At 30.4% G+C, this 21702-nt stretch overlaps 1 protein-coding gene across 5 annotated transcripts in view; it reads right to left on the reverse strand.

Annotated features, from left to right (window-relative positions):
- Positions 1 to 21702, reverse strand: part of LOC134710175 (serine/threonine-protein kinase MRCK alpha-like) — a 51957-nt gene that overhangs the window by 14902 nt on the left and 15353 nt on the right. For 4 of the 5 annotated variants that reach the window (XM_063570399.1, XM_063570395.1, XM_063570397.1 and 1 more), the window contains exons 9-35: positions 21396 to 21478; positions 21023 to 21102; positions 20278 to 20417; positions 19644 to 19766; positions 19125 to 19240; positions 18601 to 18707; positions 17976 to 18111; positions 17239 to 17411; positions 16469 to 16763; positions 15794 to 15918; positions 15098 to 15200; positions 14399 to 14550; positions 14045 to 14148; positions 13125 to 13139; positions 9038 to 9102; positions 8400 to 8712; positions 7865 to 7936; positions 5574 to 5638; positions 5089 to 5225; positions 4821 to 4902; positions 4287 to 4430; positions 3669 to 3741; positions 2894 to 2956; positions 2153 to 2242; positions 1240 to 1563; positions 553 to 660; positions 131 to 211 (exon numbers count right to left, since the gene is read on the reverse strand). In XM_063570399.1, coding sequence (XP_063426469.1) covers positions 131 to 211; positions 553 to 660; positions 1240 to 1563; positions 2153 to 2242; positions 2894 to 2956; positions 3669 to 3741; positions 4287 to 4430; positions 4821 to 4902; positions 5089 to 5225; positions 5574 to 5638; positions 7865 to 7936; positions 8400 to 8712; positions 9038 to 9102; positions 13125 to 13139; positions 14045 to 14148; positions 14399 to 14550; positions 15098 to 15200; positions 15794 to 15918; positions 16469 to 16763; positions 17239 to 17411; positions 17976 to 18111; positions 18601 to 18707; positions 19125 to 19240; positions 19644 to 19766; positions 20278 to 20417; positions 21023 to 21102; positions 21396 to 21478 — 3369 coding nt within the window. The remainder of the gene's footprint in view (positions 1 to 130; positions 212 to 552; positions 661 to 1239; positions 1564 to 2152; positions 2243 to 2893; positions 2957 to 3668; positions 3742 to 4286; positions 4431 to 4820; positions 4903 to 5088; positions 5226 to 5573; positions 5639 to 7864; positions 7937 to 8399; positions 8713 to 9037; positions 9103 to 13124; positions 13140 to 14044; positions 14149 to 14398; positions 14551 to 15097; positions 15201 to 15793; positions 15919 to 16468; positions 16764 to 17238; positions 17412 to 17975; positions 18112 to 18600; positions 18708 to 19124; positions 19241 to 19643; positions 19767 to 20277; positions 20418 to 21022; positions 21103 to 21395; positions 21479 to 21702) is intronic. The other variant, XM_063570396.1, reaches the window with a different exon arrangement.

Genomic DNA, 21702 nt, shown 5'->3' on the forward strand with positions numbered 1-21702 from the left:
TTAAACATGAAAATTGTTTTCATTTTTCATTTAACAAAAAGAGATAGTATATGTCATTTATTTATTTGCACTTAATGTATTTCCATTCTCATTATATTGTTGTATTTTGAAAGATGAAATGTTAACTTACCAAATGCCAAGGGTGGAGCTGGCCACATCATTTCTTGAGTCCTACTTCTCTTACCATTATTGTCTACATATACACCTAATACTGAAATACACAACACACACTAGTGTTAATATCAACATATAAAAAAACCTTTATTATGTCAAATAAATTCATAAAAAATCTTGAAAGTGTTTGAAATTACATAAAATCAGATGTGGTTTTTTTTCAATTTTTTTCATGCAAACATTTTGATTATGGAATAACACCATTTTGTTAACAACTGGATTTTTTTCATGCCTAGAATTATATCTTTTATTCTTTGTTCCGGGTCAGCAATTAAAAAAAGAGTCAGTCAGGTAATCTCAATCAAATAAATGTATTTGAACATTCCCTGTTTCCCATTCAATTGAAGAACAAGATTGTTACACTATATAAATAATTACCATTAAACACTAGAAAATATTCTGATTCAGACACCTGTACTGCCAGCAGTGCATCTAATTGTGTCTGGACAAGAAATTGTAGACTAGGGTCCTCTGTGTTCAGTAAAGCTATAATAGAAATATGTAGCCATGTTACCATTAATTAAAGGTATTGTGAAAATCTTACTAATATTAGGATCACATATCAATCAAATGATTTCAAATTGCATTTCAAGAAGGAACTGTGTGACCTATAGTTGTTAATTTCTGTGTCATTTGGTTTCTTTTGGAGAGTTGTCTTATTGCCAATCATACCTCCTCTTCTATTTTATGTTTATTTAAATATGTTTGTAATATGTTTCCCAATAATAATCTGGGTGTTTAAAGAGCTTACTGCTGAATACATTACAATAGGATTTAGACTTCAAACAAATTCACAAATATTTCTCAGACATAACAACATGGACAGACAAACCTGTATACAAAAGGCTGAAGAAATATGTAATAGTACCATAACATAAACTTTATCAATCCTTTTACATCTTGATACAAGGAATAAAATAAATTCTGAATTTTATGTCATATTGCCCTATCATCTATTTTTTCTTTGCTAAACATAGCAGCAAGCATCAGATACCTCTTAAATGTACATATAAATGTTGTGATAGATTATTCAATCTCTATATTTAAACGAAGGAATAAACCTACCCATTGGTGCTGCATCCCCTTGTACACTATAAATAGCAAAACAAGATGGATATCCTACACAAAGTCTATCATTGATTATTTCTAGAAACTGCACATGTCCCGGAACTTGAATGTCTTTGACCTTTCGATAGCGTTGTCTGGTTAATATAAGGTCGTACACTTGTATAGTTCTTTTAATAGCAACACAGAGACAAGAGTTTTGAGTCTGACGTATAAATCCTACACAGAACACACTACAGCCTTTGGTGTCTGGAATTTTAACTGGATCACCTTCGTGTCCGTCTAGTATCGACTGATGTATTATCTTTACATGGTGTTGTCTACCTGTAAAGATCAAATGAAAAATTCAAATCAATAATTTCAACAACACAAAGCAAAATCGGATTACAAATATAAGATACAATTATAATAGCTAGCTGTGACTTGAGTTAGTTAATAATAACAAATTCAATGCCTTAAACTTATCTTCAATGTTTTGTAGCCCTTTTTGTATGTTCATTTTTTCCCAATTTTTATTTTTTTATTTTTGTTGTTTTTAAATTTGCATTTCAAAAACACTTCTGGTAAAATTGGTAAAATGAAATATGAATTTCAGCAACCAACATCCTTTATGTTCCTTTTATTCTTTCACTCTGACAGATAACAATATCAAGGAGACTGTCTATAGAGTATTCATAGATGTAGTATAACCCCCATTACATGATATGAGTCTGTCCCTAGTTGAGTAACCTGTCCATTGTTTTTCTTTATGTCTAAGTTTTTTTATCTCTGAAATGTGGTGATTGTGGTTTAAAAAAGATCTTACATTAACATCAAATCTCTAAGGGCTTGCATTTGAGCATAGGTGCGTGTCCATTGAGAGAATTATGGTAACCACTAGACAAATAACAATATAAAAGTCTGTTAAACTTACCACTAGTATATACTACTAGCTGTTCATCATGGACTAATTCTACTTGATATACAGGTTTCTTCTCATTCTTATCCCCGATCCTGATCAACACTACAAAAACATCAACTCATTATTAATCTAATTATTTACAATACTGAAATGAACACTCTGGCGCCAATTAAAAGATAACATAGTGTATCATATCACTTAAATTTTCAGTATACTATTAGCTATGATAAAAAAACTATTTCTTCCTCTAGGATGTGAAATAAGTTAATTATTCACTGAGATATCATTTGTTTACATGTACGTTTGATGTGACACTTTAATACGTTACATTTTTTCATACTATATAAATACTGCATTTATAATATTTTCCTGATCAAAGATTTCATGTTCAATTATAAATTTAGCATCATAACAATATCCTACACAATAATGTTTCACATTTAAGGGATTTTTCTCATTTATGAATCCTCTACTATGACCTATCATTGCTTACATCGATTTCTTTTGGACTCTGTTTGATAGTTGTCTCCATGGTATTTATACCCCATCTCCCATGTATTTTTTATTCATCAGCCTATGTCTGAATGCAGCTTACATACAGGTCATATAGTCTCTGGTGGAAAGTTGTCTAATAGGTAATCATATCACACCATCCTTTTTTCTATACTCAAAAGCTTTTGTCAGAATGCTGTTTTTATTTAATTAAATAATAATCACATCACTTGGGACTATATTCAGATGTATTGAACTTACCATCTTTGTTTAACTGTGCCACAAACAAACCTTCATCTGTACCCATCAGTAATTTGTTTTGTTCTGAAATAAAAAAAAAAAACAACATTAAAGTTTACCAAATGTGACAAACAGTTTTGATTTCCCTGTAAAATTCCATCTGATTCACCATTATCCTGCGACTGAACACTTAAATTACCAAGTGGGCAAAGCTCATTAAAGATACGTGTTTAGAAATAAGAAGTTGAAGAAGAATCCATATTTAGTAACATGGTCATATGGAAGTGTGATATCAAATTCTCCTCTTTATACAGACAGGAAGAATAAATATCTTTTATATAATTGAATGTTTTCTTGTTTCAACCTTTCTAAATTCAGAATTTTCTACTGTATAGTTCCATTTACATTTTAATACTATTTATAATTTATGATAGGTAAAGTTCAAGGCATTGTGAAATCTGATGAAAATTATTCCATAAACATGTTTTTTTTTAATAACTACATTACATATTAACCACAAACAAAGATGAATTCTAGAAAACAGTTTCTATATTACAATAATCTAAGATAGAAGCTATCAAGTATTACCTAGTAGTTTGTCCTTCAGACACAAAGTTGACCTTAGATGATGTTTTTTTTTACATTCCTGGCTTTCAAATACATGTACATAGGTTTGAGTGATACTGAAGAAAGTAAATCTAGAACACTTTGGATCATGAAATTAAATGTTAGAAATGTTTTCATTTTGTACACTTGCTTGCACTCAACCCAAATACATCTGCATGTTGTTACTCACCTAAAATTGTACAGGAATTTGTACTTTTGACTAACGACAGTGAGTTGTCATACACCTCCTGGGCCTGAAATGCCTGAAAGAAAAAAAGAAAAACAAACTCAGTTGTAATCTTCTTAAATTCATTTATTCAAAAATTTTAAATCTTTGTGTTAATAGATATAGGAAGATGTGGTGTGAGTGCCAATGAGACAACTCTCCATCCAAATAACAATTTAAAAATTAAACCATTATAGGTTAAAGTACGGCCTTCAACACGGAGCCTTGGCTCACACCGAACAACAAGCTATAAAGGGCCCCAAAATTACTAGTGTAAAACCATTCAAACGGGAAAACCAATGGTCTAATCTATATAAAGTATACATTTGCATTTTGAAAGACTTATTAAATATTTATTACTTTGTAAATGGAATTACGGCAATAATTTGCAAATGATTTACTCTTTATAAAAACGGAATTTAGAGCTAAATTATAAGAATTATAAATTTGTTTGAAACTCATTTACGATTGCAATCAATTAATCCCTTTCTGTAACATTAATAATTAATGAACTAATTTTGGAGATAATTCTAGTGCAACTCATTCAGAGCTCCACCTGATCAAAATGACAATAAAACTTACAGATTTGTATGGTAGCTTATTCTTGCGTAGAAGCTTGTGTAACTCATTCAGAGCTCCGACCCATCGGTGTCTCTCCTGCTCACTTTCAGCTAACATTAATACTTGGTATTTACTTCCAGGAGGATTCATTTCTGATGTTGTCACCTACAAATAGTCATTTATAACTGACTCAAAACTCAAGACATGTTAATGTCTGCCTTTACAATCTTTGGTCCTTAATGGACAGTAATTACATTTATGTAATAAAGAAAAAAACAAAATATTTTCTTCTTTTAACATTAAAACTTTCATAAAATGTTCAAATAAAACTAGTTGCATTTTCGACTATTATTCACTACTTGTACCCCTGTTCAATGTTGTTAACTTTATTCAAAAGTAAAATGCGATAAATTCATACATGTGATGACATTTTAAAGGTATGTATCTAAACTCACCCTATTAATACAGGGGATATCGCTTTTATTGTCATGAATATACAAGCTTACCCAAAGAATATAAGAGATATCCTTTTTATTGGCATGTATCTAAGCTTACCCTAAGAATGCAAGGGATATCCTTTTTATTAGCATGTATCACATCTGAGGGTAAAACAGCACTAACAGAAAATTCTTCATCTCTGAAAGAAACAATAAATATATCTTAATTTGGATTTTATATCTTACATTTATTCAAATTATTTTATTCTAAATTCTACTAGCAGATATTCAAATTAAATTTAAACAAAAATTAAATTTACATGAAAAGTTTTGGAAATTTCAATTTAACCTTTTCAATTGATGCTTTATTTTGCTGATATCCTTACCTCATATCTAAAACTTGTTGAACAACATTAGTAGGTTGGTTCTTATCTGGCAGAGTATCATATAAAAATAATTTAAAATCACAGACAACTACAAACTGCCGGGTCCATCCTTTTTTAATTCCTCCTAATCTTGGCACCTACAAAGCAGAAAACTAACATTATATTTACCTATAAATATAGAAATTCTTGAAGGTATTTATCATTGAAAGATGGACTAAGATAAAGGAAAAATTGGTGTGATTTAATGAGATGCAGCATAAAATAACATTTTCAAAATTTAAAGTTCCCTTTATATTTTTATATTTTTTTAAATCACAAAAACATTGCAAAAATATATATGTAAATATATCCTGTTTTAATTTTTGTATTCATAAAATGCCAGAATTATTTACACAGTAATAGTATTATGAGATGTTACTTCAAGAAAAACACAATTGTTAAGAATAAAAGAATGATTACACATCTATTCTACTTAAATAACTCACCCTAACATAACCTTCATATGCTGTCCCTATACCTCGGTTAATATCTATACCAACTGGCCTTTTATCTACAATTAATTATACAGTTAATCACCATTACCAATAGTAGTTATATGTAGTGGAATACTACAACAATTACAGCTATTTTCCTAATGCATGTAGTTTAAGGTTTGGTTGGCTTGCTTACTTTGTTTATATTACTCTTAGCTCAAGCATTTAATGTAAGTTTAACCATCACAATCAGTAACAAACTTATTAACTGGTAAAAATAAGAGAAGTTAGGAAGTTTTTCCATTATTTAGTTTGCTGCTATGAAACCTGACAATAAGATATATAATTGTTGATCAAACGCTGTAAAATATGCATAAATCTTCAATGTGGGTCTCATTGGGGTCTAAGCGTGTGGCGGGATTGTTGATTTTTTGTAAGCGTGACACGTGAAAGTCAAATTATTGTGTTGTGAAAACGGGAAATGAGGTCTAGTGGGACGTGAGAAATGACAAAAAAGTGAGAATTGGTTAACAGTCAGAGTGTAAGCAGGATATGGGAATTTAACAAAACAGTAACCGGAGCAGTAAAATTGGAACCCCCCCCCCCCCCCCCCCCCCCCCCAATAAAACCCCTTCAATGAATCAGTTGCAGCCAGAGATGAAATAAAATTGACTGATTTGGGTTTGCTCAAAACCAGTTCAACATTAAAAGACTATATCATGGCATCAGATGAAATTACATCAAAAAGTTGTTATCAATTATTCTTTTTAACTATGCATGTAATTTCATAGTTTCATTTAGGGGATCAGAATGCATGCAACATATAATATAGCCTTTCTTAAATATATTAATATAACCCCTTAGGACTGTTCCATCAAAACATACATGGTTCCCCCCAAAAAGGGTCCATATAATTTATTATAAAGGACTGTATACATTTTAAACATGGACAATATATAACACTCCCCCCTTTACCAAGTAGTTACAAATTCAAGTTACCTTCTTTGGGTTTAGTGTATGTTATAATGGAACAACCCATATGCATATAAATTCAGAACTAGTAGAAATTAGATTAAATGGATCAGTTTTTGTGATTTCTTGAACAATTAGGCTGTCATTATTATTCAAAATATACATTTAAAACATTTCAATCAAAGTACCCATATGTATCTTATATGTCTTTTCCATTTGATAATATTTTTTAACCACATAATCCACAAAAACTGAATCAAAAGATATTCACAGAAACATATTTGTTTATGACAGAATTTCACAAAAATATATATACTTCAAAAAAAGTTTAAAATCTAGGAAATTGACAAGGAAAACAATGAATAATAAAAAAAAAATCTAAGAAGGACAGGGCATTGAAAACCATTTCTTAAAGACTAACCATGCATAATAATGTAATATTAATGAGAAATTGATTATATTTTAGTGTGGAAAGTTGCTCTGACCCTCTTTACCCTAACAGAGAATGCCTTCCACCATCCCTCGCCACATATATCATGTATATATTTTTTCCTTGAATAGCATGGACTTATAAATACAACTTGCATTTTTTCCCCAATTTTTTCATATATCTATTGACTTATATAATATATATCATCTAGCATTATGTTCTATGTAAATACCTATGAACTTGAATCCTGAAATAAGAGTTATCTTATGGTTGTGTATGAAATGATATCCCGAAAGGATTTTCCAATAAACTATATGCATATTGTTAGTAAATGTATAGTGCAATATTTGATCTTTTTGTATAGTATTTGAAGGTATATGGAATCACATTAGCTGATAAAACATTGTATAGAAAAAACTGGGCAAACTAAACAAAGATATAATTCAATAACATTTAAAAACCTTTTTTTAAGTGTGCATTTGTTCAAAATTGAATTAATCATATATGGAGTGTTTCATAAACCCAAGCCAACACAGCTCTATCACTAGCTACAAATGTAAAGAAGCAAATTCTAAAGTTTTTTGCAAATCACAGCCACACAAGGATTTCGATATTGTAATTTTTAAATCCAATATTGTTTGAGGCCTATCCCTTAACTTAATGAATTATGAATGAGTATGGTCATGTAACCATTTTAACTTCTGCTCATGTACTAAATATAGGTGAATTATGATTTACAGTAAGTTATTAGGATATATGAACCTCTTGATTTGTAGTATGTGTTACTGAGAACAGACATAAGTATAAAATTTCTGATCAATGATCCATGAAATAAGGTTAAATATCTAGCTACGTCAAACTTGTATTTTGGCGTAATAATAGTGTGATATAATAATCTTACTTTGTTCTGCAGGTACAGGACAGACTGATGGAGCTTTGTCCATACAATGTACATGACAGCAGTAAGCACACTCTGAAATAAAAATTGTTATTCTGTGACACAAACATCATCAAGTGACATTAAAGCAAACATCATGACTTCGTTAAATTCAAATTTATTAACAAGTGAAAGGTCGTTAAACAAGTGAAATGTCAATCATTCAGTGATCTACACACATGATTTGGTTTTCAAGGACCTTTCAAATTAAACATGCATGGTATCCAGGCTAATTTACCATTAAAACTGTATGATAATATTACAATTGCTTCTGTGGACAAGTTCTTCTTATTTTTCATTTGGTTTTTCAAGAACCTTTCAATTCAAACATGCATGACATCCAAGCATGAAATATTTTCAGTGTTTATACTTTCAAAACTGTATGATAAATATCACAATTGCGTATATGGATCTGTACTTCATTTTCAGAAGCCCATTTCTTGGTACCATGCATATTTACAAGATACAGCCCTTGTTTTTTTAACCTGTTCGTACTGACCTGAACATGTGGTTCCTTGTCTCTGTATTCCCACCATTAATGAGGTACACAGGTTACATTTGGATGGTGTGAAGAAGTTTTTCATGACAAATTTATGAGTTTTAGGTTGTGGCATTGAGCCTGTTTTAGAAGCGCCCCATGGTTGATCATACACATGTTCTGGTTGCATTATTGGACTAGATTGGTGTGTAACATCAGGGGTATCTGGTGGTGCCCCCATATGGAGGTCTGACCGTGAGTTAGTACGGGAATCTCCATGTGACAGGCCATCTTCACTCATACTGTCATCCTCAACTGCACTTTCATTGTCTGACTGAAATAGCAAAGAACATTTTTGTTATGACTGACTGAAAATTAAACTTAAACAACAAAATATAGATTGCAAGATCATAACTTTATCTTTATAATAATACATTACAGCTGTTATTCTTATGCTAGTAAGTTAAAGGTTTGGTTTGCTTGCTTGATTCGTTTGTATTAAAGTTTGCTCAAGCATTGTAATTTGGATTGACATCTCCAAAAAGTAGGTGAAGTTAACTGCAATCCCCACATAATTCTTGCAGCTCTTGCATTACAGTTATGCGTTATAAGGAAACTTCTCACACATAATGGTCAAACATAAAGGATATATTACTCACATCATTTAACAAAGAAAACTGTCCTTTGATGAAGCTCATCAATGTCTGCTCTCTTGATCTTTCCCCTGAAAAAGTGCAAAAAAAAATCATAATTCAATAATCTTACAATGTCTGTTATCATCTTTTCATATCTTTTGCATATAGAGGTGTCTACTACCAGGTGAAACATAAGATTCATGTAACTTTGTTTCAAACATTCTTATTATATTCTATTTGTTTTCTACAGCTTCAAAAAGCTCATGTTTACAACTGAGTAGGTCTGGTAAAATTCTGTACATCCATTTTCAATGAGTTGTGGTTGTGTGAATTTTTGAAATACTAAGGCTTTTTTTACCTCAGAAATAGATTACTTAGCTGTATTTGGCATAACTTTTAGGAATTTTTGGTCCTCAATGCTCTTCAACTTTGTACTCAATTTGGCCTTTTATATTTTTTGATTCCATCGTCACTGATGAGTCATTTGTAGGTAATACGTGGGTCTGGCATATATATTAAATTTTAATCCTGGTATCTATGATGAGTTTATTAACAAAATGAGTCATTGACAACATCACAAGATAGCAGAAGAAATCCCTATGTAGTGCTCTAGTTGTTAGCTATTAAATTTAATATGCATACATTGACTTTTGGCCAAACTTTTTTTATCTTATGCTTTCTCAAAATTTTTCGAGAAATCAAAATATTATCAAAGTAGTGTTATATGTTAGTTCTTCATTCTGGTCTTTAAGAACTCATGTAGACAGGTAGAGCATAGAATCTTTAAAAGTAAGGCATACAAATGACATTCAAGAATTAACGAGAGTGGACCAATCAAATTAATTCCGACATTATTCTTTAAAAGATACAAGCCAAGTATGTTGCATTCATTTATCCCGTGCTAGCATATAAAATAAACTACTTGAGGAATTTATACTTTATATATAAACTTATTAAATTGAAAATGGTCTATTTATATACAGTCATGCGACAAAAGTGAGTTCTCACTCAAAAAATGTCCTACCATTTCACTATTCAATATCAATATTTCAAAAAAAAATATTACCAAGTAACCTTATGAGCGATTTTTATGAAATAGATACCAAAAGATGTAAAAATGTCTGAAGTTTTATTGTTTATTTAGTCATAATTTTTTTGAGTTTCGTTTTCATAATCCCATTTGTTAAATACAAATGCAAAATTTTTCGAGAAATATTTTTCTTTTGTGTTGATCTCGTCAAAAACTTAAAAATGAGCATGAATAATATAATAACCAAATAAAAAAACCTAGAGGCTCTAAAGAGCCTGTGTTGCTCACCTTGATATATGTGAATTAAACAAAGGAAGCAGACAGTTCATGACAAAATTGTGATTAGGTGATTGTGATGTGTTTGTACATCTTACTTTAATGAACATTCTTGCTGCTTACAATTATCTGTCTCTAACTATAATGAACTTGTCCGTGTAGTTTCAGTGGAAAATGTTAGTAAAAATTTACAAATTTTATGAAAATTGTTAAAAATTGATTATAAAGGACAATAACTTCTTAGGGGGCCAATTGACCATTTTGGTCATTTTGACTTATTTTTTAGTCTTAAATTGCTGTAAATTATTGCTGTTAACAGTTTATCTCTATCTACAAAAATATTCAGGATAATAACCCAAAACAGCAAAATTTCCTTAAGATTACCAATTTAGGGGCAGCAACCTAACAATGGGTTGTCTGATTCATCTAAAAATTTCAGGGCAGATAGATCTTGACCAGATAAACAATTTTACCCCAGGTAAGATTTGCTCTAAATGCTTTGGTTTTTGAATTATAAGCCAAAAACTGCATTTTACCCCTATGTTCTATTTTTAGCCATGTAGGCCATCTTGGTTGGCTGGCCGAGTAACAAAACACAAACTTTAAACTAGATACATCAATGATGATTGTGGCCAAGTTTTATTTAATTTGGCCCAGTAGTTTCAGAGGAGAAGATTTTTGTAAAAGTTAACGACAGACGCCGGACGACAGACGACGGACGCCAAGTGATGAGAAAATCTCACTTGGCCCAGTGAGCTAAAAAACTACAGACAATTTTACACCTTTTGGTATCTATATCATGAAAATCACTCATACAGTGACTTCTTAATAATTTTTTGAGTAAATCTCGATTTTAGATGAAATGATAGGACATTTTTTGACAGGGAACTCACTTTTGTCAAATGACTGTATTATTTCACCATGTTTTTCCAGTAAGAACCAACCTTCACCAACAAAACTATAAGCAGTCACATGACAAAACAATGATATAATCCACTTTTAAAGGCAACAATTAAAACAATACCTGCTGATCAACATTATAACTTTTTATGCAGAATCATATTTTGTAACCATGGTGATGGGATGCATAACACATAAGGAAATATAAGTAACATAATTTCTTCATCAATAAAGTTGTATTTTGTTGTCATTGCCATTCAATCAGACAACACAAGCATTATTGTATTATTGGTCCTATGACAGGCAGGAAATATTTTTATTGTGACTGGTAGTGTTAATGTGATGGGATACAGAAATAAAAATAAACTTGGAAATCATATACATTTATGCAAGGCTGTTATATTAAAGGGATATTGCCTGAATATTGGGGAATATTGTCCCAAATAGAATTTTGTATTGCACGAGCTTGCGAGTGCAATATATGTTCTACGAGGGACAATGTTTCACAATATTCATGCAATAACCCAGGTCCCTTTTATTGTATAGCAATATAATATTTGAAAGTAAAAATTGGTTTAAACTAATATTTTGTTGTTGATGACGCCATGAATTTTGAAGATTTATTGCACTAGTGCAATATTGGAATTTATTGCACACTAACTTTTGGTTACTTTCTGTGGGAAATATTATATTGCTATTCAATAATAATATATACAAAGAAATTTGCTGAGGAACAAAACAGTTGAACATCCTTATTCCAAGTCGAGGATTTTATTTAAGACAAAAATTTAGTGAATTATTGTGCGTTCAAATTCCACATTGTAAGACTAGAGACAAAACCTTCGTTAAGCCTGTTCAGATCAACATTATCCATTTTCTAGCTTAAATTCCCATTTTTACAATTGGTATACCTCTATTCTAAGTAAATTAAAAAAAAAAAAAATTTATGACACCATAATTTACATGCATCAACTTTCTACCAAAATCAAACAAAACATGCAACATATGTTTTTTTGTGACCAGAAATACATGACTTGAGAATTTAGTTTGTTAAAACCTGCCTGCCAATTATTCCTAGCTCTAACTGTGATTGAAATCCAAACAAAAAATATCTATCATTAGAATGCAATGGGGAATCTTAGTAATCTTTCTGTTTCACTTTCTCACACACATATGCATCAACTTAAAAAAAATGAACTTAATATTTAGGAATGAAAATAGCAATTACTAAACCTGCTCCTTTGCAAAGAAAATAGCCAACATAATATATAATATATAAATATATGCTAATATTATTCAAAATATATGACTCCTAGCAAGAGGGATTCAAGGTTTTTCTTAAACGGTAGAGAAATATTTTGAATGTTCATGGCTGCAATTTATTTATTATTTCAGCAAAAGGTTTGAACTTATACAGTGAGACAAAATAGCTGTTTAGAATACAGAGACGTCTAGCTACAATATAATTGATGTTAATGTATATATACCATGTATACAATGTATAGTAACAACTGCCAGATATATCCTAGCTAACTATACCTAGCAAGTTGTAGAGAAACTGTTACAGACTATTCCATAAAAACAGATGTGAGAGGATATATAGGACAGTTTTGGACATGGGTTACGTCCCTTTGTTGAATGCAAAATAAACTACTTCAAGCAAACATGATTTAAGATTCCTCTCACATCTATTTTTAATGGAATAGACCAAAAAGATTTAATTGAGTTTACATTGAACCATGAAAAATATGTATCATATGAGGTTTTAGATCTATTAGAATGCAGATATACATTGCAGGACCGGCCGTAAGCTAAGCCGGATGGTCAAGTTAAAAGCAAGATAAATTGGGTTTATAAATATTAAGCAGCTTAGGTGTATTTTAACTGCATATAGAGCCTTCTTACCTGTATTTCCACTTGCTGAAATCAAATAGAGGACTAAACATTTGCCTCATAAATTTCTGAATCATTACAGGATTGACCATAGTTTTATTACAGGCTGGGCATAATAGGAACTTCAATTTACATGTATTTTTTTTAGATTCTTGACATAAAAAAAACACTGGAGAAATTTAAATTTTCAAATATTAAATATCTGAGCAGAGAAATTTCATACCTCATTAAGAAGTATTTTTCTGACAGCTTTCAAAACATTATAATTTTCTTTTCTAGTGTTCTGACAAAACTTGCTTTGGGATAAGTAGCGTTTTTGGTTGTAGCATCACCATCAGACAAAAAGGGGAGACAAATCCAACTTTATAATAGATACAAAGGCATTGAATTACTTAGAATATGTTAAACAAATGTTGATTATCAATAGTTTTTAAATCTCCTGGAACTATAATAAAAAAGCGTAGAATTAGAAAAATCATTTTCAAATTTAGTAAATGCTGGGTGTATTGATTTCTACTCTTAAAGATTTAAATATACAAGCTCTAAATACAGGACCTTAACTAAAATATGGCCTATTAAGCAACTTCTTGAATGTTTCTATTTGAGGTAAGAGGTCAAAAGCCGAGGCTAGTGGACTACTTATATCTGCATCATCTTTGTTTCATTTAATTCTAACTAATTCTTCCGATTTAAATTTATATAAGAAAACAGAGATCGTACACTTCAGTGTTCAGCATGTATTCATGAGAGAAAAGCCTGGTGAAACAAGCAAATATGATATTCATAACAAAACTTGTGAAAATGATCTGTATAACTGCATAATTGCAATCCTTTTGAAATATTGCAATAGGTTTTTTGTTTGTTGTTTTATGACATGCCTTCATGAGCTCTCATGGTAAAGTTAATAAATGAGATTATTAAATATATCTTACAATCTGCAATATCTTGTTTCTCTAATAATGTCTCCTTTTCTTTCCTAAGTTCTTCTACTTCTTTGGATAATTTTTCGATAATTGTGTCCTGTTCATGGTTTTTCCTACAAAATAATAATTACAGTTTTATCTGCTCACTATAAACATGATAAACTAGTTCACACCACACTAAAATATATTACATTAAAGTGTGTAAATAATTTTCATGTATCACAATGAAATACTATTTATTCAAACTTTATTAATCAAATGAATTAGAAAATTTGACATCAACATGGAAATTATTTTAAAATTTTGTTCTTCTGACACTTAAAGTCACATCAAGAAATAAAGACCTCCATATTTTTTACTTACTTTTCAAAACTAACAACAGATGATTTTAACTTTGATAATTCGTCTGCTATCTGTTGTTTTGCCTGGATTTCACTTTGTAGACTAGACTGTAGTGTAAGTAGCTCCATCTTGTCAAGTCTCTGAGATCTACGGTTTCTCCATCTCTGCCGATTCTGTATAATATATAACTTTCTCATAAATACAATGAATAATTCTATAAGTTTTAAATTCTTCTAATTAAAATAAATGTTCACTTTTTTAAGTTTTTAACAGCGCTTGTGATTGTAGTTTTTTACAGAGTTGTAGTACATGACAGTGTTAATTGTTAACCGATCTAGAGCATCTTTTATTATTTTGATTTTATCATTGTCCAAGCTTTATCTGCTTTTTTACATTTTTGAAGGCTATATGTCTTTGTGAAAGTCTTCATTATTTTATTAGACCAGTGTGTAGGCATAAGTGTTTGTTTAAAGAGGATGCAAATATTCCATTAAACACAGAATAAATTCATAGAAGAAACTATGATTTGGTGTCGTAAGCAAATTCTGAAAAAATATGTTAAAATTACTTCTATTGAGTAAAAATCTGTACTATAGGTTTATGTCTATTCAAATGAACCCAGCTTATGTGTTCGGTTAAATATTTCTAAATATTTTGCATTTTCACCCAAATTAGTGGCATTATTTAACCAAAATGGGTTGCATTAGAATGTAAACTTACAGAATCATCAGAAACTCCCATGACTTTAAGGTTCTCCAATTCCTCTGTCATTTTAGTAGCTAAGGCCTGGAGGTAACCTCTGGCATCCTTCTCATCACTCACCCTACAAAACAAGTCATAAGGTCAATTCTGATTTTATTTTGACAACAGAATTTCTTCAAAAAAAAAGACCTTGCTAAATTCAAATTCTCTGATACATGATTTTATGTTAAACTTTCTAATTACTAATCTAATTATATACATGATTTGGAAACTGATGTTCAATGGTTGTCATTTGTTGATGTGGTTCATAAATGTTTCTTGTTTTTTTTTTTTAGATAAGAGTGTTGGTTTCTCTGTTTAATTTTTTTACACAAGTCTTTTTCTTGGGGCCTTATATAGCTTGCTGTCAGGTGTGAGCCAAGGCTCCGTGCTGAAGACCATACTTTGACCTATTATGGTTTAGTTTTACAAATTATGACTTGGCTGGAAATTTTTCTCATTGGCACTCATACCACATCTTCTTATATCTATGAACATATACTTCCTCTATATCAAATCTGTTCAATGATTTTTGTTTATAGAAGAGTTATTACTACTGGTCTAAAACTCACTAATGTTTACATCAAAATAATAAGAAAATTAAGTCAAATTCTGCTATGGAGAAGACTAATACTACAAATGTTTTTTGTGTGCTACAGTATAGATGATTATTACCATTTGATGATCTCTGAGATTTGAGCTTCCCATTGTGCTACAGATTCTCGTTTATCATAGATGTCTCTCATTTCTTGTTCTAACTGCATCTTTTCCTTGTTCATTGCTCTCAAAGCATTTTCTTGCTGCAATTAACACATATTCATTCATATCAAATTACAATTACAATTGATACTTACTGAAATTACTTATTTTGCAAGTTCTTATTTTCTTTTAACCTATACATACAGATGCAACTTTTCATCATCATCTCCAACCCAAAATTTCTGCTCCTTTGTATATCTCATTTGATTGGTTGAAAAGTTTTTGTGTTTCATTTCGTAAACATTTTCCCAATGCCTTATCTACCAGTTTTTGCTGTTACTTCTAAATGGTATATCAAATAATTTTCGCCACTTTCAGAGTGTAAAATTAGTTCTAATATAGGTTGCTGCAAATATTCATACTCTTTGGAAACATATTGGATTACAAGCTAAGATAAGAGGTAAGAACCATAAGTTTTAGTCCTTTGTTCGACTTTCTCAGAATTAAACATTCAATTTGAAGCAGTAACAACCATACATTTAAGTATTTTGTTTGACTAGCCAGGCATCTAACCCTCATTCTGAAGCATTTGTGACAAGCATGACTTTAGATAACCAACAAAGTGGGTTTTCCATAGTGATATATACTTACTGATGAGATTTCATCTTTTAATCTTTCATTTTCCTCTCCTATCAATGCATGCTGTCTCTCTGAATGTTCTAATTGTAATTTTAACCTTTGAATTCTACTAGCGACCTCATCCTCGGACACATTATTTTTTAATTTGTCTTTTAACGTCAATATTTCTTTCCGTAATTCTTTATCCTTATGTTCATGTTCACTTAATGAGAATTTTAAATCACTTATTTCTGACTGATATTTGCTAGTCACTCTAGAAACTTTCTCTTCCTTTTCTACTTTTGTCTTCTCTAACTGTGATTTTAATCTGAAATACAAAGATCACATACTATACATAGAGACGATGTGTTTGAAGTAAACAATTTTTTTTTAATAGCAACCTTTTACTCGGAATTTATATTAAAAAGGTATTCCATAACTTAATGTAGGTTAATGGTATAAATTCGGCATTAGCCACAATATTTAAATATGATTTGTTTTGTGTCAAGTATCAAGTTATCAAGTAACTGAAACTGTGGAAAAACAATTAGTGCATGTCACAAAACAATACCAACACCTTGTCCATTTGCAGATATATCAATATCAATCATTTTTTAATTATTAAAATTTAATAGGTGCACATTGCTATATGAGAATAACATTATGTTTAAAAGTTTTTTCATAGAAATCCTGCCCTAAGTTCAGGAGGAAATACAGACACTAACTTCAGAAATACATTTGCTATATACACCTCTGCTTTAGTTAGCTGAAATACCAATAATCACATCTATAATCTAGTTTACCTTGAGACTTCTTGTGTTAATTCTATATTTGCTGGATTAGATGCCCTCCCCAAGTTTTTCCTTTTAATACCCTCTATTTCTTGTTCTAATTCTCGAGTGTACTGTTCAGCTCTCTCTCGTAACTTCTTTTCTTTACTTGATTCTGATTTAAACTCTTCTAAATGGTTTTGTAACTGTAAAATAGAACGATATATTCAGAATTTTTTTCATTAAACGCTACCAACAATATGATAAAAGATTATGTAAATAAAAACTAGTCAGAAAGCCAACAACACAATTTATCAAAACTATGGACACATAACAACCAATACACATGTGTGCAACCTTCTTTTTGTCAAACTACAGCTAAAATTTGAGTGGATAGTTGTCTGTTCTCTATAGGCAGGTGGAAATAAGAATATCCATCTTAATTGTAGTATATACTGAGATCAATATATGGTCTTAAATGAAAGACCGTCACATCCCAATGGTTGTAAGCTTACAAGATGTGTATTAGTTCCTACATGGTGGAAACCTGTTTTGGTGAACCTGTCAAAAATGTTATACATGACTACATTAAAATATGGCAGAGAAGATAATAAACTACTACATGTTGCACATGGTGCAAGGCAAGTATCTTTAATACTAATAAATCAATGTTGAAGTACTGAAAGATATATCATACAAAACTAACAATTCAATTGAATCATTATGTACACTAATTTTAGTTTTGATCTTTTATTCAAAACTAGTATTACCTCAGACATGGATTTCTCAATTCTTCTTCGTTCATTCTTCATACTATCCAGTTTCCTCTTGCTCTCATCTACCTCATCTTCTTTGTTCCGTAATTCTCTTGTTAGTTCTTTTACTTTGGATTGGGTCTTTAACAGCCTGCAAAAAATAGAAGAATATTTAAAAGCCCTTCGACTTTTATTTTGTCATTGCATCTTTCAATATTAGTGTAAATCTAAAAGAATGTTACTATTCACATAATAAGAGAAACCCATAGTAAAAATAAAACATAAAACATATACTATAAACTTTTTTTTTTTTTTTTATGTCAGAGCAAATTATTGTTGTGATGCCAAAATAAACTAATTTATAACAGAGCCGTTTATCAGAGTTAAATCACCTTGAATTCATTTCCTAATGATTCTCTTTACACTGGCAAGGGGACATGCAGAATGCTATAAACCTTCCATTATTTATACTAGAAATTTTGTTTGTGCTGTTGTTGATATTATTATTTAATGCATCTTGTTGTGTCTACAATTAGACTGGTGTCATATTTTAAAATTGGCTATCCTGGTTACCACGTATGTTTTAATGGAACAACCCTCAGTTGTCAATTATTAATTTAGAACAAAATATAATACTTACGAATCATTTGTGTCTGTATACTGTTCTATTGTAATTTTTTGTTTTGCTAAAGCTTCCTTTAATTCTCTCGACTGTTGTTTATACTTGTCTCTGAAGTCTTGTAATTCCTATAGGATAAAATGTGATAACACTTCAAAATTGTTCATTGACCTTTCTGTATCAATTATTTTCATATATAGTTATAGTTTACAGGAATAATTACACAAATTAATTTCTTACTTTTTTGTATCTTATATTTTTTAACTAAATATATATAATCATGGCAATGTGAAGCATGAACTAGTCAGGTCCATTTAACTTCAAGTCTTCTGAGCAAAAAAGAATCCATATTATTAGATTTAAAAATTCAAATTACTCAAGTTAATTCACACTAAAATCCTTCTTTTATTTAACAATCAATCTCTTTTCCCCCTCTACGGGAAACTGTGAAGATGAATTCAAAATATGAATAACTATTAAAAACATTTATTTCAACTTCATAATTACATATTTTACTATCAGCAAGATTTGTTTTTAATCATTACTTTTTCTAATGCATTTTTCTCCTCCTCTATAAGTTTTATTTTTCTCTCTATTTCCTGTTTGTTGTCTTGAGCTCTCTTCAGTTCTTGTTCAATAGCACTAATTTCTGTTTGAGACTCTGTAAAAAGAAAATCATCTGTGGATGCAAAATATTTCTAAAGAATAAACCAAACACACACACAAAACTTATGGTCTGTGGTGGAAAGTTGTCTCATTGTTAATCAGACCACATCTTCTTATTTTGTAATTAGACAATAGATGATTACAAAAGAAAGTCTTTTCCTTTAAATCAATATTCAAGCTTTCTTCAATGGCTTCTGTCCTAAAAAATTGAAATGTAAATTATTTTCCCTTGTACGGATTATTTAAACACTTTCAATTTTAGATGACTATCATGTATATTGCTTTTGATTTCTTTCACTCTGTATCTATTTCTTATGCTCATTTCAGTCTTAATGTGTCAACATGTGTGTGAACAAAGATTCGTTTTTAACCAGATAAAATGAAAATCAGTATTTTACCTGCAACCACTTTATGTAAGACAGCAATTTCTTCCTTCAGATGTCGAGATTCTGACTCTGAGGCTCCCGAGGCTGCAGCACCACTGGCTTCTGATGATAACCTTTGAACTGTTACAGTTGATTCTACAATATTAATACATGATCAAGTCAATATTTTAATATAAGTTTTGTTGTTGTAAAGAGTTGTTTATAATGTATTTGTGAAAATATTGTCATTCATGAGGTAAATTTGTTGTGTTTATATCTCAATAAAACTTTAAATTCATAAAAATGTCCATCTTGAAATATCAAAATATTTCTATAATTTTTAACCACTTGGCAATTTAGAAGTAAAACTGAAAATTTCCCTTTTTTAATCACATGCAATTTTCAGGTGTAAGTCTGGCTTTTCCTAAATTTATCAATGTGTGTCTTTGTCACATTTTCCAATGGGCAAAAAAAAATAAGATTGCTGGTATTTAATGCCACTTTCAGTACTCCAGACAGCCAAATGTTATTGATATGGGAAGTAAGATTGCCTGGAGGTAATAATTGAACAGAAAAACTGGCAATTCAAGATCACATTCAAACACACTTGCCATGAGCTGGGTTTGAACAGTAGATGGACAACTAAGAGCCATCAGACAATACATACCTTGGAGTTTCCTTTTCAGCTCTGTGTTTTCTCTGTCTAGATTTTTGATTTTCCTTTCAAATGCCTCTACAGCTAGTGATTCAAGCTTAGATGGATCAATATCACCAACATCTTGAAGGTTTCCAAGATCAGAAATTTGACTGAAATGAAAATATGATGATCATTTGCCATATATTATATAATTACATTTTTTAGGAAGCCCTCTTAAATGAAAAAGCATACTTGAAAGAAAAAAATCTTTAGAATCTGACCAATCTGAAAAGTTAAACAGAAAGTAGAGACTTATGTCTTTCCATGTTGTGATGTTACACTACTGTTAAAGATAAGGGTGAAGGTTGGTACCTATTAAAACTTTTAAACCTGCTGCATTTGTTTGCACCTGTCCTAAGTCAGGAACCTGATGTTGAGACGTTGTTGTTAGTTGATGTGGTTCATTGTTTTTTTTATATAGATTAGACTGTTGGCTTTCTGTTTGAATGTATCTACACTTGTCATTTTTTGGGTCCTATAATTGAGAGTTGTCTCATTGGCACTCATACCACATCTTCTAATATCTATCTAACATTTCTAAAACGCTTACATGATACAATTCACAACTATCAAGATGCTGAGCAAATATTTTCGTTCCTTTCAGTTGTAAAGAGAATGATATGAAAGAAATTTATTCTAAGATGTTTTATAAACAGTTCATAAATACATTGCAATCTTGAATCAATAACCTTCATTATAAGATAGCAGTACTTACCTATGAGAGGTAAAAGTAAATCCTACAAACGGTAAATGATGACCAGTAAAGGTAGCATTTGTTGAGGGAGGTATAGAATCCTGTAAAATCAAATTCATATCACTTTAACATCTTTTTCTATACAAATAAATTACGATGGGTGACCTATCTATTTGTCCTGAATTTTCATTTTAAAATGTTGTGGCGATGAAATGCAGACTTACTGAACAATTGAAATTACTGACACTACCGACATGACAAAATAATGAAACAGGCTGTGACCAAGAAACTGATTTTTTTAAACCAAAGTGATATTAAGAAAAGTTTATGTGATCATAACAATAAAATGAAATTAGATTTTGCATTCTTATACTAATGGAAATTTACAACTCACAGTGTGTGTAAAGTCTGAGTCATCAACATCAAAGTTGGATGTGTCTGTTGGACTGCTAACTTCTGGGACATATGGAGCATTCACTGAAAATGTACAGAAAATACAAATTAATTTTTAAAATATAGGTACATGTAAACTATTAGATAAAATGTTCCTACAACAAATTTTAATGGTAATTTTAAGAAAATATGAAAGTGTTCAAAGTTTGAGTATAGAAACTTTTCGGTTGTTGAGGCTTTACATTGTTTTTTTCTTGCTGTTAAGGGTATAGAAATATCTTCATATGTTCAATGATCTACTAGTTAAA

The sequence above is a fragment of the Mytilus trossulus genome, chromosome 3 (assembly GCF_036588685.1).
Source record: "Mytilus trossulus isolate FHL-02 chromosome 3, PNRI_Mtr1.1.1.hap1, whole genome shotgun sequence".
Taxonomy (NCBI): Eukaryota; Metazoa; Mollusca; class Bivalvia; order Mytilida; family Mytilidae; genus Mytilus; species Mytilus trossulus.